General features: G+C 42.3%; 1 protein-coding gene across 17 annotated transcripts in view; it reads right to left on the reverse strand.

The window, feature by feature from the left end:
- PRDM10 (PR/SET domain 10) overlaps positions 1 to 12,695 on the reverse strand; it is a 46,171-nt gene that overhangs the window by 32,591 nt on the left and 885 nt on the right. For 7 of the 17 annotated variants that reach the window (XR_008469607.1, XR_008469606.1, XM_054222890.1 and 4 more), the window contains exons 2-5: positions 11,500 to 11,619; positions 6,045 to 6,198; positions 3,616 to 3,805; positions 1,589 to 1,753 (exon numbers count right to left, since the gene is read on the reverse strand). Coding sequence is in view for 14 of the 17 variants with exons in the window: in XM_054222890.1 (XP_054078865.1) it covers positions 1,589 to 1,753; positions 3,616 to 3,708 (258 nt within the window). In the remaining 3 variants the exon portion in view is untranslated. The other 10 variants (XM_054222885.1, XM_054222881.1, XM_054222883.1 and 7 more) reach the window with 9 other exon arrangements.

Raw genomic sequence — 12,695 nt, forward strand, 5'->3', positions numbered from 1 at the left:
TCCCAACTCACACAAAAATCACCCTGCCATCAATAAGTGGTCCACATTGGATCCTTTGCTAACTTCTAGTGTGCCTGTTACCACAGCAGACTAATTCATCTTACTCATGTGAACGCACACGCACAACGATTAAACTAAAATTAGGTAGCGCTCCATAAGAAGATAGCATATTTATGTGGCACTTTTAATCTACATACTTAAAGTGCTTCACAGCATTTTTTTATTTTTTTTTTAAATGCAGAAATCACTTTTTGTCAATTGCTGATTTGTTAAATCCTATGGAATGAAATTCAATAGCTGTATGAAAGCTAATATTTGAGGGCAGGACAGAAGATGACTTAACGTTATCTTTCTGCAAATTCACAAGAGGGGTCCTCAAAAGAAAGCATGCAGATATCAGGCATATCCTACATCTGAATTTGATATGGCCAGGATGTTGGGTTTTTTTAATTGCACAGAAGACATGCCAACTCCAACATTCTTACAGTAGCCTGCAAGAACAGCCCTAATGGGAGGGCTTCCCCTCAGGAAAAGCAAGACTCAGATGAAAACTAAGTACTGACCGAGGTCAGCCTTCCTTACTTTGCCAAAACTTGAAATACCTGACCTTGTAGCAGTCTGGCTCCAACAAAATAAATTGTGGCGTAATACAAATCCCACTAGCACTTTGATAATTTCATCTCAGTTGCACCAGTGTGTCTTAATGCTACAACTCTTTTGACAAAATGATAGTATCCAGAGTTTTGGAGTTACTTGGTCAGTAACTTCTTTGGAAATATCCTCTCAAAACACCTTATCCTCTCAGAACATCCCACCACGTAGGAATTGTTTTTATGTAACATCTAAGAACTGCACAAGAGACCACACTGCACGAGGCTATGCCAGCACTGCTGCGGGTGTCAAGTACGTGCACTTTGTAGCATCGCTAATCTGTCCTGTCAGCAAAGACAATACAAAACATTCTTGACAAAGCATGCCTGTTCCTCCTTTTGTATCTCTCCACACAGAGGTACAGATGCATACTATATTAACCCCATATAAACACACGCTGTCAGAGAATAAAAACTACAATATAATTGCAAAGAAAAAAAAGCTAGGTCTACAAAATCAACAACTTCTCTGAAGAGACACTACAAAAATAGACTGAATACACGGAGATCCTCTGCAAAAAGGCATGACTGATATTGTAACTATCAATTATGAAAACTGTACTATGCAAAACAAGAACTCTTCCAGAAGACACGTAGATCACACTTAGCATTTTACTGAATACAACAGAGGCAAATTTTCTAGAGAGATTATCTGCGTTTTGGAAAACACCTTTGATTTAATTATAATCTCATCCACCTTCACTGAAATAACCAGCATTTCATAATTCATAGCCTCAACATCCTTTGATTACCACATTTGCACATCAGACGAACGAACAGCATGAAGTCCCTGTTCAGCAATGGGCAAATAAAAGTGTTAAGAGCAACTGCCTGCTATTTTCCAGTCATATCACTTGGCTGGTAACTGGCTTTCATCTCAAACGAGATTGTTTTGTTTCCTAGGTGCCAAAACGGGGTGGGCTCAGAACCACACATGCCTGCGTAGCTTCCACGGGATGGATGTAAACGAGCGTGTGCTCCGAGGTGTCCACGGAGGTGTAGGAGGTGCCATCCGCCGTGTAGACCACCTGCTGCGAGGGACGGTCCTGCTCATCGCTGTACACAATCTGTGCCACTGTCCCCCCCTCAGGGACAAAGTGCACCTGGAGGAAAAAAAAAAAAAACAACAACAAAAAAAAAACCAGATCCTGTACTGAAACTGAAACACACACCTTTGGGAAACAACACAAGACACATCAGTTGCAAGGTGTTTTGGAAAGCAGAGAGTACCTTGTGTTCCAACTACCTTAGCCAATTGTTTTGAAAACAATAAAAAACTCACTGTACAATATGCATTTAAAAATCTCATAGAATTATGCTAGCAATATAGAAATCCAGACATAAACTACCATCGGTTCCTGGTCTTACTCTGCATTTTAGCTCAAAAGCTAGCTGGCATAAAGGGCACCTACCCACACTTAGTTCTTGCATGATGCTTTGAAAATTCATGAGAAAGAAAGTTCAGATTTGAACTGGTGTATCTATGGAATTTATTGGCTATAGTTTCCCCTTTATTCTCATATTCCTTTCCGGATTTATGGTAATTACTTCATTCAGCTAGTTCTGTAGTTGGAGGTAATTTTTTTCTGTTTGATGAACAGCTAACAGAACCTATTAACTTTGACACTGCTTCAAGTAATAGTGCTGCAGCTATCATGAGGCAGCAATAGCATATGTTAGATTGCTTCTCTGCAATATGTACATGCAGTATCAGTAGAAAACTCAACTATTTAAACAGAGAAGCGTATAACTGAAGGCATTAAACAATGATTCCAAGGACTACTGGAACAAGTTATGTCTAGGGCAGCAGTTTAAATCCAAACAAGTTGATTTTGACAGAACATTATGATCATAAATGATGATCAGTGGCCTACGTTAAACAAGCTACAATACTTAATTCCAGTGGCAATTGGAACGTATTTGTCTTTTGACACCCACACATGCTGAAAACTGTTTTCCGTGCATGGGAAAAATAGGACAGTTAACAGGAAACCTAGTTTTAGTATCCACATTCATATTCACATAAAGTGTTTCTACATAAAACAATGCCACAGTTACATATTTTATTTACTTTGTTTCATCTTTTAGCTTCTGCTTCAGAAGACACCTGGTAGTCCCCCGCGGATGCTAAGTGCTGATTCTGTACAATAAATCCTCATGCAAACACTACAGTGAGGATGCATGCAGTGCTTCACATTTGGAGAGCACTCTGCAAATACCAATTAAGCCTTATAACTGCCATGTGCAAACAACAGTTCGGTTATCCCACTGTATAGATAACAGAACACAGGCCATTGAAAAGTGCCTTTGCAAATTTCAAAGCCAGAAGTTACCAGGAGAGTCAGAATTTCTCAGCTTGTGGGTCAAATGACACGCAGCACCCTCTTCATAACATATTCAAACAAATAAATCAATTTACAGTCTTCTAAAAATTCTCAGCTGCATTGTCTCGGAGACAGAGCGACTAGCTGCATACATCAGAATCTGACTGTATTAGTCACTAACAATTAACATTTCTCCCTTCCCCGCTACCAGATGTCTGACTGGAAAGAATTATTCATATTACTTTCCCCAAGGTCCACCCACAGTTCCAACTGATTCGACTGATGCCATCAAAATAGGCTGCCACAGACCACAGATTTTGTTAATATTCATTAATCTGAATACCCTTTAACTTTCCCACCTGGTTATACATATATTTGGGACACTGAAACTTCTATAGTCACTGGCTGGTTTCGTTTAGCTCGTTTCAGATGTCTGTGTATTCACTGCTGCGGTTTGCACAGCTCACTTTCTAAAGCTTTAATCCAAAATCACCACGGACGTGTTTGTATTTCTCCTCAAATGAAAGCTGAGCTTCCAGACTTTAAGAAAGGGCCGAACAAGAACGCCTGCTTGCTAAGCCACTGCGCTGAGCCTAATTCAGTCCGAGCAGAAACCGAGAGCTCTGGAAAGCACTAGTCACCTGAGCAGTATTCTGTTCCTGCTCAGCAGAGTCAGCCCACACCTGAGGACTTTCCTCTTTTGAGTCCATCTCCTCCCTGCCGTGGTGCTCCATGCCGAGACAGATCTACTGCAGGAATGTCTGGCTGAACAGGTTCATCTCTTCACTGTGTTTCTACTTCCAGAAGACAAGGTGTTCTTCAGTAACATGGCTATAAAAACAAACAAAAAAAGAGATGGAGGCATTAGAACGAGTGTGACACACAGAATGGAGGCATGAGGTATTATCACCAGCTACTATGCTACAGGAACAGTGCCAGAGTACAGCAGGCTTGGCTTTACAAACATGTGCTTTCCCATTTATCATGCTCAAGTTCTGCTGTATAACACTTTCCACGTCCTGTTAAGGAGGAAACAAGTCAACCATTGCTACAATCGCACTGAAGGATTATACTGAACGCCTCCTGCACTGAAAGATTATACTGAATTCCTTCTGCACTTCCTTCCTTGGCCACGGGCAGTTCACAAAATATTCTTCACATTGTCCTGGCACCTACAGGCCCAGAAATCAATAAACGATGCAGAAAATTGACCTTAAGCTCCCAACAAGAAAACACTACATTCAGAGATGCATCACCAGTTTCTCGGTTTGCCTGAAAGAGGTTTTGTTTCAGAACCAACTGGCTTTACATTTACAAGCAGCTTTCACCTTGTACAAAACTGCAGTCCCAGTTGGTATTCAGGCAGTGTTACAATAGACAACTTTTAGAAAAAGAACAATGAAACTTAAACTCTAATTCATGCGAGCCCAAAGATCCTGACAAATTGCTTCCAAGCGAGGTTTTATTCACCTCTCGCAATTTTATTGGGGCCTCTCAATCTGCCATTGGGAATCTCAGAAGTGTAATTTACAGCTCTGGTGATTGGTTTAGTCAGTGGTTCAGCACCTTCCCAATCCTTCGTCTCTAATGTCATATTAAATCACAGGGCCAGGAATTAGCACGAGGCTGAGCCCATTTCATTTTTCAGCTAGTCCAATTAACTTTATTTTATACGGAGTGTCTCGCTGGGCTGATCCAATGCCAGTACCCCGTCTGTGCACCAGGAAGAAAGCAGAAGGCTCCTTGCTGACGCTTTCATTCATTTGCATTTTAAATGCAAATTATTTTAGTCATAATTTATTCCCATAAATGCTAGCAGTTGGCTTGTCATTGACAAGCTAAAAAAAGATAAAGAGGGGAAAAAAAAAACCAGCAGGCATTTTCTGCCTTCTGCTAATTTCGCCAGCAACGACTAAGCTTTGCAGACCTGAGCACTGACTGTACCGCTGGTCCTGGCCAGAACGTATAAATCAATTGGACAGAAAAGTCTCAGGCTAACATCACTGCACTGCACAGTAGGAAAAAAAATCACATTACTTCCACATATACCAAGAAAAAAAACTGTGTGAAAGATATTTCTGGGCATCGCTAGACAGCAAGTCATGCCATTATTGGTGACTGGAGCCTAACATTTGCTGTCTCATGCCGAGCAACACAGTACACGCGTGCCACACGGTCCCCCACACAAGCAGAGAGTGAGGAGCAGTGCTGTTCTCACTTCCTCTTAACACCTATACACCGTTAGGTTCTGCAATAAAGGAACAAAAATCCTAGCTGCATTCATATGATTTGATGCAAAACATGCAGAAAAAGCACTGAGGAGAAAAAGAAAAAAAGAAATACATGTACCTGCGTGCAATGCTTTAGCAATGGGATCTCATTAGTATGGAAAAATGAAATGCAGCAAACAGTGATTAGGACTGATAAACACCAGCTTTGCTCTCCAAGTGTTGAAAGCCAGGGTAATTTACAAATAAATATTATTTATTGATACATTACAGCACACAAAAGCTCTGGTATATAAATAAATATCATCCATTCCTACATAGCACCTTTCATCCAGCTACCTCAAAGCTACTTGCTATGTTATTAAGGATTAATTCAGGGATTTTCTCATACCTAATCCTATCACTTTCACTGAACTCCATCGCTCATTTTATCAGGTAGACGATCACCAAGATGTCTAGAACTGCTTGTGTGAAATGTGACAGCATTCATGTCAGTCACATAATCTGAACAATGACTTTTACATAAAATTAAACGCCTGTCCTGTTGATACTCCTTGGATGGTTTATCCTGAACAGCTCTTTCTTGACTGTCAATCAATGTTAATCACGAGCCAATTCAGGTAATTGCACTAACAATAGCCAGTAGCTTAATCAATTACCTAATTGCTCAGAAAAATAAAAATAAATGCTAGAGGTTTCAAGTTTGGGTGGTTCAGGTTTTTTAAAATATAATTATTTTGTTAATAAGAATGTAATTAAATTAACCAGTGACTGAATTAAGAGAAAGGCACCGTTCTGGCCAATTCCACACAGCGCAACAAGTAGCAGAATTTTTGGCTGACCTTCCCTACAAGCAGATACTGAAGATCTGAAGGAAGATGCTGACTCACTCCTGTGGACTCATTTTGGCACAAATAACTTACAACTTGCGTGGAAAGGAGACTGAAGGGTTCAGGCAGGTCTTTAATAGGCAAAGCTGGGCATTAAGGTTCATATCTGCAAAAAAATAGTACCAAAAAGTTGGAAGAGAAAGCAGAAGGCAGTAATTTCAAGTTCTGCCACGGTTCTAAAGGTTAACACTGATCTCAAATCTCATGGAAAAAAACACAGTTGAGACAAATTCAGTGGCTCTGTGATGCAGTTTCTATAAATGGTGCTGTTATTGCTGTTCTTCAGAAATGAAAAAAATATACTGCTCAGCCCAGCCAATTGTGTAGCAATAACAATCAGACAATATTAGGAGCTGCAGGATTTGCTGATGCTTTCAACTTCTGTACTTCAAACTACATCATAGGATCTGCCCCTCTGGTATGCATTCCTACCAAAGACTGGATCTCCGTGAATTCTCATCATTTCTATCATCACCAAAATACACAGAAAAGCACGTTTCCCTGGAAATGCGGATGTGCTGAGTGAGAAGTCAGTGCAAGAGCAGACCAGCCCAGCCATGGCCCAGAGAGGTCCCAAGGCCAGACAATACAGAGGGCAGGAGGAAGGAGGGAAGCATTGGAACTTAGCTGGTACAAAAGCCAATAGTGAAGCAAGATCTGCAGTTATGGTCAGGAGCTGGAAAGCATGAGCTGGTCCAAAGTCACCAGCTGCCAGGAAACACAAACACCTGAGTACATTTTCCAACACCGATGACAGAAAACACCACAATAACTTTGCTTGCTAGTCCTCCATAGGATGCTCTCCCTCATTAATCCTGCATGATCTTATTTCCTTCTTCAAATCCCCCTCCCTCTCAATATCCATTACAGCCGTGACACTGGCAGCCACCGTGCCTCAAGATTTTAATGATTTCCCTGTGGTCCTCTCTCAGCAGAGATGTCTTGCTGCACAAGGAAGCAGAAGACAGCCAGCTCAGCACACAGCCACTGTATGTTTTCCAATCAGCTGCAGAATAATTGTGGCAAGTATGTTAAGGTATGTGGCCTCTACACTAAGCCTGTTAGCAATATCAGTTTGGGAGAGACAGGTAAAGAAAATACTTATTTTCTGAAAGGGTCTAGCTGGAAGCTTTGTTGGCTGTTTTTGTTTGGGTGCTTTTTAGCAGAAATAAATGTGAAACTTTGGGCATCAGCATTGCCAAACAGCCGGCATGCAAGGGAATGTTCTCTGCTTGTCTCTGCTTGCTCTCCACACTGTTTGCCCATGGATTATCCTTTGCAATTGTTGACTTTTCTCCCCATACCTCACACACAGACATTTTCAGACAAGCTGAATGCCGACACTTCAATGGGAAGTTCTGCAGCATCCAAGGGACACACACACACACGTTGTGAGACTTATCATCCAATATATCAACCACGATTCTGTCACCACCCCAATGCTTGCGTACAACGCGATAACCGTCACGCACATGAGCAAGAAGCAACGCCAACATGTGAGATGTTAAGCCATTTACAGAAACTGTGAAGACAGCATTTTCCCCCCCAAAATAGCAGGCACGCCTGAACCCGTGCATGCTGGGTGATGACACAAGCTGAAATGGTAATAGGTATAAATAAAACCCAGTATCACTGCAGTACATCAGTGAGAGGCCGCAGCGTGTCATATATAACTAATCAAGACATAAGATGTAATGTGAATCAAGAACTCACAAAACTCCCATTACTTTAAAAGAAAGGCACATCGAAATTCAACACTGATATTACCTTGGACGTACCCAAACCCTAGTGCACATCCTGGCACACAAAATTTGCACTCCAGTGGAAGATAAGCTCATTCTGACTTGTGTTTGCTGGAGCTCTGAGACAACACCCATAGGTGCTGCCCTTGAGCTCCCTATGATGAGCCCACAGTTTTCACACATGCTGAGAGTTACGAAGTGACACTAACGTGCCACTCCGCTTATCTCTTGGTGAGGATTATCAGCGCAGAAACAACCTGTTGCTAAACACAACTGGAAAGCATCCGATTTAGAGCTGGAGCACAGTCAGCAGACACACAGGGCAGGACAAGTATCCCCCTACGTGTCTATGCACCCATAATATCCAGCTGTCTGCCTCATCAGGTAAGTGCAAGTAAATCCACCACCTCTTCCAGACAAAAGAGGTTTGTTTCAGCATGCCATTCACATTTACCTTCCTTTTCTCAACACCCTCTGGGGACCTGCTGGTGTCAGAGACCTATGGCCTTCCTCTTTAGTTCTTGCCTTTTACATCTGGTCCAAAAATCTCATTAATGCTGAAGCTTCTCCTCTGCAGCTCCTGATGCCTGGAAAGTGCCTTTGTGTCATTGTCTGAACAGTTCTTCATCTTTTCGGAAATCTCACTTGAAAACTCCTTTTGACCACCACGATACACTCTAACCTCTCTCTCCTGTTCCTGCAGCATCTTGTCTCCACAGTCTGAAGCTGTATTATTAAATCAGCAGCTTTCCCCAGTCTGCATTCAGCTCTGGAGGACAAGAAAACACCACTCGGGCAAAAGCACCTCATTCAATATCCAAAAGCAACCTCGTCATTAGCCGTGCTGTTCTCAGCAGAAGACACTCCACTCTCAGCCCTCACAGCACCCACCCCGTGTCACACCTATGGCTCCTAACACCTAGGGAATGGGAGTGAAGGGGGCTTCAAGAGAAAAACCTCCAACAACAGCAAAGTCACTTTTATTTTGTATTTGGCGTGTAAGAGTTTTTGACACAAGTTGACTATAGTGAACTCACACAGTGCTTCAAAGGAAAGCCCTGCCCTGAAATGCAGAGAAAAGCACCACCTCAAAAAAAAAAAAAAAGATCAACAGTAACCATATTTTCCTGGCGTACCTGCTATTAAGGAATGGCAATTTCTTTCAATGCTGGGACTACACAAAAAGATACACAGACAAAAACTCTGGGGACATCATCTGCAGCAATCTCTCTAAGTCTAATTAAGGACATTCTGCTGAGAACACACCCGAGCCAGAGGCTGCCAAACACTCCTTTTTGTCCCTTCTCTTGAGATGGCAAAAATGGGGGAATATTAAAGTCGGGCAAGGGGAAAAGTCCACCTCCCTGCTCAGGGAGCCATAAAACCACTGCAGTATCTCAAATGAGAATCCACTTTATAATAATGGTGCATAAAACAGCTAATGTGATTTACTCCCCAGTGTAAAAGAGGCTTGCATATAGATTGGGGTTCCCTGCAGCAATAATAGCAGGGGCTCTTAGCTTAATCCTTTAAGTACTGAGCTCACTGACCACTCTTTTTCATTGCCAGCCACATGCAAGGACAGCAAGATTGTTACGAAAGGGCGTTTTACGACTACGGGTCTTCCTCCAGCTTTTAATATGAAAATGATTTATTATGCTCAAAAGGAACATCACATGTGTCTGCAAAAAGCTATATCCCACACTTAAGTTAATTACCCCAGCTTGCCTAGAAGGCAGAGTCGGTGCATTTCCTGAGATCCCTTGGCAAGAATACGCTTTCATTGCAGCAAGAAGGTTTCTAACCTCATTGAGGACTGAGTCACCACTGCCGTCTCCTCCTCTGCATTCCCATCCATCAAAAGCACAGATTGTTTCAAGGAACCCTGGCTCTGGTGCATTTTGGCTGAATGTTAATAATCAGGTAATATATAACCACAATATTTATGTTTTACCCGTGAGTTAGAAGTGGAAGTCATACATAGGGCTGGGGCAGCTAAGATTATTTATTTCCAGAAAAGGAAAAATGGCTTCAATTTATTTAGCCATATAATAAATAGACGAGCTCAGCCAAACACAAACTCACTCTTTACTCAAATTATGCATAATGAATCGATCTATCTACATTCTCACGGCACATCCATAAAAGCAACAATGAGCTGGAAGAGCTCTCTCAGATCTTCAAGGCTAGTCCTCCTCTATTGTGTCCAACCTGTGTCACACTGTCCTTTTCCTAAAGGGACACTGCCCAAGCGCTAAAGGTTAGAGGAGGACAGTCTGTTGCAACTATTCTCTCACAAAGTATCAGTTAAGTAGCTCAAAGTCAGCTTCTACCACAAAATACAGGAGACCATCAAGCACTCCCAAGTGAGCCCCAAGAGGAGAGGTTAACATCCTCCTGGGGAACTACGACAGGCTGGGCTAGACACCTACTCAGAGATGCAGTTCCCGCTCTAAGAACATCTCCGTTTAGTCCTAATTCTTGTATAACGAAGTGTTTCTCACAGCATCTGCCCTTCATCTCTGAGAGGGCAAAGAGACAAGTTAATTACACTTCTGTATATGCACATGCTGTTTTTAAGTCACCTCTCTTCCCATTTGCTCAATATCTACCTATCCACTCCAGCAGCTAATTTCTTCCTCCCATCCTCAGCTTCCTGAAAGTGTGATCACATTCTTCACATTGTCTTCTTCCAAATGTTTCATACTCTGAGGTCCTTATGATATCATCATCTCTTACTATCACACACCATGATTCTCAGGCTCCAGCTGCTTGAGGCAGTAACCCTGTCCACTTATTTGATTTGGTTTATAAATGATAGAGGGAGAAGTCTGATAAAGGGAAAAAAAAAACAACAACAAAAAAACCACACAAAAAAACCCAAAAAAAACAACAGAGAAAACATGTATTTAAAGTACAACATGACAAAAAAGGAAAATAAAGGGTCTGTATCAAAACCTCCTCTGTATTAAATCACCCTTCTACTTCAAGCTCTTAAAATTCAAAAGACAAAACTACCTTGCTTCTGCACATACAAAACGCCACAACTTGCGTCTTTCAGAATAGCTGCTCCTCTGAAGTACTACAGGCCACAGAGAACAAATTAGGCTATTTGTACATTAGAACAGGTGGAGACTTAATGTATAACACCAGTTAAGGGCTACAACACAACTTCTATTTCTGCATGTTTTAGTAGCGTGAAATAAAAGCGACAAATAGACCCAATCTCATGTTTAAGTCAAAACAAAATTCACAATACTAAAACAGCCTCTGTAATTAGCTACACTTATAAGCCAATTAAAATTCAGTTCGCACAGCTGACAGCAGCTGCAGGTGGTCAGAAACACACTCAAAGAAGCTGCTGGCTGCAGAGCAAATTACCATAAGAGAGCTCACCCAGGGATTTTCTTTGCAGGTTAGTAGTAAGGGTGCCAGAGGAGAGCAAGTGACAAACACATACCCATTTCTCTCTAAAAACAAGTTCTCAATTATTCCATCAGATAATAACAATTACATCGATACCTCATCCTATAATCAAGGTAATAATGCTGTCTTCATTTTAAACACCTAACACACAAGAGAAGCATGCAAAGTGCCAAGAAGCATCACAATTTGGGAGATAAGTTCTCCATTTAAGGACTGAGTAGAGAAATAAGCCCTCTTACATTTTTTTCCCTGGAAACGAAGGCATTAGAAGGCTCGAGACTGTCAGTTATTTTCTTTCCACAAAAGACGCAAAGAACCCTCTTGTAAAATCAATTGACGATTTGTTGGCATTTCATCTTCTAATTTAACCAACAGAAAGGAAAAAAGAATTGAATTATTAAAAAAATAACAGAAGAAAGCTAAAGTTCTGTATAATCTCCATTCCCACTGAAACTCTGAAAGAGAAACATTGATATGAATCTTACAGACACACAGCTTTGTGCTTAACCATTCTTTAAAGGCCTGTACGAACCACGAATAAATCAGTAATACACTAGGCAGGTTGATGCACAGATACCAAAAAGCACATTGCAAATACTGACCATTCATTTCACTCTCAGGACCATGAAGCTCAGTAGCCTAAACCAGGTATTTAACTCTGATCTACAGCCCCCTTCAAGATCCCTTCAGAGGGTCTTAGATGAGCAGTTGAGGGTTAAGAGGTGACCTTGCATAGCTTTAAGTGTCTCACACAAGGAAATTTAACCCTATAAAGGGTGAGGTCCCTTTAGAGCGAGGAGGTCTGAAAGACAGAGCACCAGCACCTCATTTTTCCACTCCAACCTAACAATTTAACAAGCTCGCATTAAATTCTGTAATGCAACCATGGCACAGGAGAGGGAATATGGCAACTCAACGCCAAAACCTAGGTAGCTAGATCAAACAGCGACATGCTATAACTGTATCTCAGACCACAGGAACAGGCATATTTGGCACAGGCAACCACCACCACTGGCACAAAGACCAACATTAGCAGAGCAGCAGCCAAGACCACAGCTTCCACTTGCAGAAGCTGCTTCTGCTCCCAGGTAGGCCTTGCCCTTTCCTCCAGCCCCTCGATGGATGGAAGCACCTCACATGGTTGGGAGCCAGCAGCAGGCCCAAACCCACCAGCCTGGTCCTGCTCTGCCCTTGGATGGCCACACAATCCCCAAGCTGGCACCTCATGGTGTTGGGGAAAGGGCTGCCACCCCTCCACACCAAGCCCCAGGGCCACCCAGCCCTGCTGGGGCCGAGAACGGTGCCCAAAGGACTGCCAAGGACCTGCCGCTCCCTCAGTGCCCTCAGCTACCCTGAGGCCGGACTGCAGGTCTCCTCCTCACCCGCTCCCCCTTATATACCCTCGGCGCCCCACCGCCGCCATCAACGGCAGCCA

Source organism: Rissa tridactyla, chromosome 17 (assembly GCF_028500815.1).
Source record: "Rissa tridactyla isolate bRisTri1 chromosome 17, bRisTri1.patW.cur.20221130, whole genome shotgun sequence".
NCBI classification, from domain to species: Eukaryota; Metazoa; Chordata; class Aves; order Charadriiformes; family Laridae; genus Rissa; species Rissa tridactyla.